At 43.2% G+C, this 4,659-nt stretch overlaps 1 protein-coding gene across 1 annotated transcript; it reads right to left on the bottom strand.

Annotated features, from left to right (window-relative positions):
- Positions 1–3,293: 3,293 nt before the first annotated feature.
- On the bottom strand, positions 3,294–4,444 carry LOC143987933 (taste receptor type 2 member 40-like). The gene has a single exon (XM_077487131.1). It carries the CDS (start codon positions 4,409–4,411, stop codon positions 3,425–3,427), a length of 987 nt encoding a protein of 328 aa, XP_077343257.1. The 5' UTR covers positions 4,412–4,444; the 3' UTR covers positions 3,294–3,424.
- Positions 4,445–4,659: the final 215 nt, after the last annotated feature.

The raw sequence follows: 4,659 nt of genomic DNA, 5'->3' as shown, positions 1-4,659 counted from the left end.
GGGCCCCCTTATTAAAGGGGGCTCCCGGATTCCGATAAGCCCCTGCCCGCAGACCCCGACAACCAATGGCCAGGGTTGTCGGGAAGAGGCTCTTGTCCTCATCAGTCACGCGGCCCCCCCACCCCAAAGCGCCCCCCCATGTTGAGGGCACACGGCCTGGTACAGCTCAGGAGGGGGGGGGGGCGCTCGCTCGTCCCAACCCCTTTTCCTGGCCGGCTGGGTAGCGTGCTCGGATAAGGGTCTGGTATGGATCTGCGGGGGACCCCCACGCCGTTTTTTCAGCAATTTTTTAAAATAAATTTAGCCTTGGAGTTCCCCCTTGAGAGCGCATTCTCTGATTGACCACGGCAAAAGTCGCCTGGCCTGGGGTGACTTAACCACTTGAGACCCGCGCTATAGCCGAATGACGGCTACAGCGCGGATCTCCTTTGCCGGGACTGCGTCTATTGACGTAGTCCCGTGCACGAGCGGCCTGCGCGCCCCCTGAGGGGCGCGCGCGGCGCACTCTGTGATCGGCGAGTCTATGAGACTCGCCTGATCAGGATCCAAGCAAGGTCAATCCCGACCCCTTATCACGTGATCAGCTGTCAGCCAATGACAGCTGATCATGTGATATAACGGAGCCGGTAATCGGCTATTAGAAAAAAAAGAGCCGATCACCGGCGGCCGTGATCGGGACATCAGTCCTGATCACGGCCAGCCCTGCCAGTGCCCACCTGCCCCCTGCCAGTGCCCACCTGCCCCCTCATCACTGAACATAATAAAAAAATAATTGCCCCCCGTCAGTGCCACCCTGCAGTGCCCATAGTGCCACCCAGCAGTGCCCACAGTGCCACCCAGCAGTGCCCACAGTGCCACCCAGCAGTGCCACCCAGCAGTGCCCACAGTGCCACTCAGCAGTGCCCACAATCTGCCTCAACAAAGGTGCTGCACCCCAGTGCAACATATCCGTGCCCATCAGTGTTATCTACCAGTGCCCATCAGTGCCCAGCAGTGCCGCCCATCAGTGCCACCTATCAGAGCCACCTATCAGTGCCACCTATCAGTGCCCATCAGTCCCATCTATCAGTGGTACCTATCAGTGCCCCTTAGTGCCACCCATCCGTGCCACCCATCTGTGCCACCCATCCGTGCCATCTTATCTGTGCCCATCTTTGCCCATCAGTGCCGCCTTATCTGTGCCCATCGGTGCCGCCTTATCTGTGCCTATTAGTGCCGCCTTAACTATGCCTATCAGTGCCCACCAGTGCAGCCTATCAGTGCCCATCAATGCAGCCTATCAGTGCCCACCAATGCAGCCTATTAGTGCCCACCAGTGCAGCCTATCAGTGCCGCCTCATCAGCACACTTCAATGAAGGAGAAAAATTACCTGTTTGCAAATTTTTATAACAAACTATTAAACATGATTTTTTATTTTTTTTTTGCATTTTTTTTTGTTTGTTTAGCAAAAAATAAAACTCCCAGCTGTAATTAAATACCACCAAAAGAAAGCTCTATTTGTGGGAAAAAAATGATAAAAATGTCATTTGGGTACAGTGTTGTATGCCCGCGCAATTGTCATTCAAAGTGCATCAGCGCTGAAAGCTGAAAATTGGTCTGGGACTGAGGGGGGTTTAAGTGCCTAGTAAGCAAGTGGTTAAAGTCATGTTGTAAGTCCCCCCAAGTCGCGTCCAAGTCATGTTCAAGTCGTGTCCAAGTTGCCTCCAAAAGTCGTGTTGAAAGTCGTGTTGCCCCTGTGTGAATGGACCCTTACAATCACTTTTATAAAGTATTAGTAAATACATGCATACTGTAATTTATTGCTGGCTATATAAACATGCCTATTGTGGACATACATAACTAATAGTGAATTTCTGATAGAAAGCCCTACACCACAAACATACCTCAGAACACACTCTCCAAAGTGGTACAATTAGATGCGAGAACAGCTGCCAACTACAAAAGACTGGTGGGCTATTGTATTTTACTAATAAGGGGCAATTTGCTTGAACACTGTGCTTTATATTTCCTTTTCTACACCTCCTTAGTCTTTACTCCTCACTGTGCATTCCTTATTCCACGCCAAATTATTCTTTATATGCAATATTTTGTCATGCTGCACTCTGTCATGCACATTTGTTACCTTTAGAAATATTATACCAACCAATCATTGACCTTTTATTCCTGAGTTTACAGGCAATTAGAAAGCAGAACAAAGTGTCAACATGCTTGGAGCTCAAGAACTGACTGCATCACATGTTTACTGCAATGCCAATTGGTCCTGCTTTCTCTGAGAGCTCTCTTTTACTGATCCAATGGCATATATGTATAAGCAGAACATATCTCGGGTAGTGCCCCATAGAATAGTTTCCTTTATCATCATCCTATCCAGTAGCCAGCACACAAAGGGATCAAAAACACAAGTTCCCTTCTCAAAAATCTTAAAACTTTTGATCTTTAGAGAGCTTAATTATTCAGATTTCAGTTCTTGTACTACTACTACTGTCAGTTTTCTTTTAGTCAGAACACTGTCAGCTTACCCTTCTGGTCACAGCTGTTTGGTTAACTCTGTGATATGTATTTGTTAATTCTGCCTTTCCAGCTCTCCACTATATACTCAATGTGGTGGTGTGTGAAATAGAAATTGAGGGTTAGTAAAAACACCTACCTGCACACATGTTTGATATTTACTGTAGGTCTCAAAAAGAAAATACATACACCCAGGCCAATTTGTAGTGTACTTACGAGAAGCAGGACTCTATGGTTAGTCCATGCCAAATTTCTCTCTCTAACAAAGGATCTCACTCCAGGTACAATCAAAACACACAAGGGTAGAAGTGGTCAATTTATTTTATTTTAATACTCTTTTTGTAAGATTTTTTAATAATCTTTTTTTATCATCCTTATTTTTGCAAAAATATTTAAACAAAAAAATTATTTTCCAAATACATTTTCTATTCTTACAAGTTTTAGTGTGTGCAGGGCATGCTGAGCTGTCTAATACAAAAGCCAAGCACTGGCACTGGACTGAAGATATAGACATAGACTCTACTTGGACAACAGGAAGTGTAGCCATGTTTAGGCATACTATAACTGTACAATAAAATGAAGATTAAGCATGACATATGCTGGAACTATGGGATCACTACATTCTTATTCTTGAGTTACAAATATGGCAATAGAGTCAAGTGAATATATCCGCTTGAACACGGCACAACACTTGCAATTAACTATTTAAATAGTTATTCCAGTAATGCAAACTACATTTATTATTTCAAAACACATTTAAATAAGTAACCCTGTTAAAGAAAACATAAAAAAACAGCAGCTGTGCTGCTGATAAAAGCAACATTTGTGTGAGATGGAGACATAATGTAGAAGTATGACGGCATTCTGGACTTAGGGGTTACTGACAGTGGTTACAATTCCTGGACGCTGCCAAGTTCAACCTTCTGAGAATTGTGATGCCTTCTGATTATAAACATCAATAAAAGAGAAAGTTGCATTTTTTGACTTTTCTTTATGAATACCTCGTAAACAGCGAATTATGCTGAGAGTAACGTGTTTCAGTTTGGGGCTACCAAAAATAAGAACAACAGATTGTACAGGTGCATAACTGTAAATCACCATCAAACAGGCACAGAATCCTGGACTACTTGGAGGTAAAACTTCTGTAAACATTAGCACTTCTGATATGTAAAATGAGATGTAAATAAAGAGTAAACAGCTTATTGTTCTGGCTGCTCTAATACGTCCTTCTGTCCGAGGGCTGAGATCTCCTTTAGAATTTCTGTCTGACTTGTGAGTCTTATCTATGAGAGACTTGATGATCAGTCCATTGGCAATTCCAGCAAGGGCTAATGGTAGAGAACAGCTGACCACATTACTGATGATGAGGTAAGTTAAATTAAGTTCTGGAAAAGTGGGCTCCACAGTCTGATTGCTGGTCATGTTAAAGTCTTGTTTGTTCATGTTAATGTACCACATTACAGGTAAGCATGTGGCCATTGATACCATCACAGAGACCACTAGCAGCTGTGGAATAAGTCTGGACACTACATGCTTTAGTCGGATGAGAAATGGATGAGTAAATATGACAATCTGGAAATAGTAGTTGATGGACAGGCATGCTGTAAACCAGAAGCTAATGTAGATAGGTAGGTTAAGTGCTATCGTAAATAGAATATATACACCTTCAGAGTAGTAAAGATCACTCTCGAGGAAGCTTACGAAGTCATTTGCTAGCATTATGAACTGAAAAAACACATTAGATAGGCTCATTGTTACTAAGATGATGTCTGAGGGACTAAGACTCTTACCCTTCACTTTGTCTATGACATTTACAGCAATGATGATTGAATTGGTTATTGACCCCATCAATGTGCTGATGCTTAATACAGTCATAGAAGCCAAAAGAAATATAGGAAGCATCCACAAAGATCTGAAGAACAGCAACCTTCTAAACTAGTTCTGTACATGAAAGATAAAGAATAAGAAATGTAAACTATATGCATGGTGATGATATGTATATAAACAGTATAAACAAATTATGTATTAGATACAATCAGTGCAATCTACACTGTTAGTAGTTTGTGAAAAATAAATTCAAAATGTTATTGTGAATATACACTACCCCTTGCCGCCGAGCGTACGCAGATGTGCGTACTCGGCTTCCGGGG

The sequence above is a fragment of the Lithobates pipiens genome, unplaced genomic scaffold (assembly GCF_037356315.1).
Source record: "Lithobates pipiens isolate NorthernLeopardFrog02 unplaced genomic scaffold, aLitPip1_a1.2 Scaffold_1, whole genome shotgun sequence".
NCBI lineage: Eukaryota > Metazoa > Chordata > Amphibia > Anura > Ranidae > Lithobates > Lithobates pipiens.
This window is presented reverse-complemented; position numbering and strand designations above follow the sequence as displayed.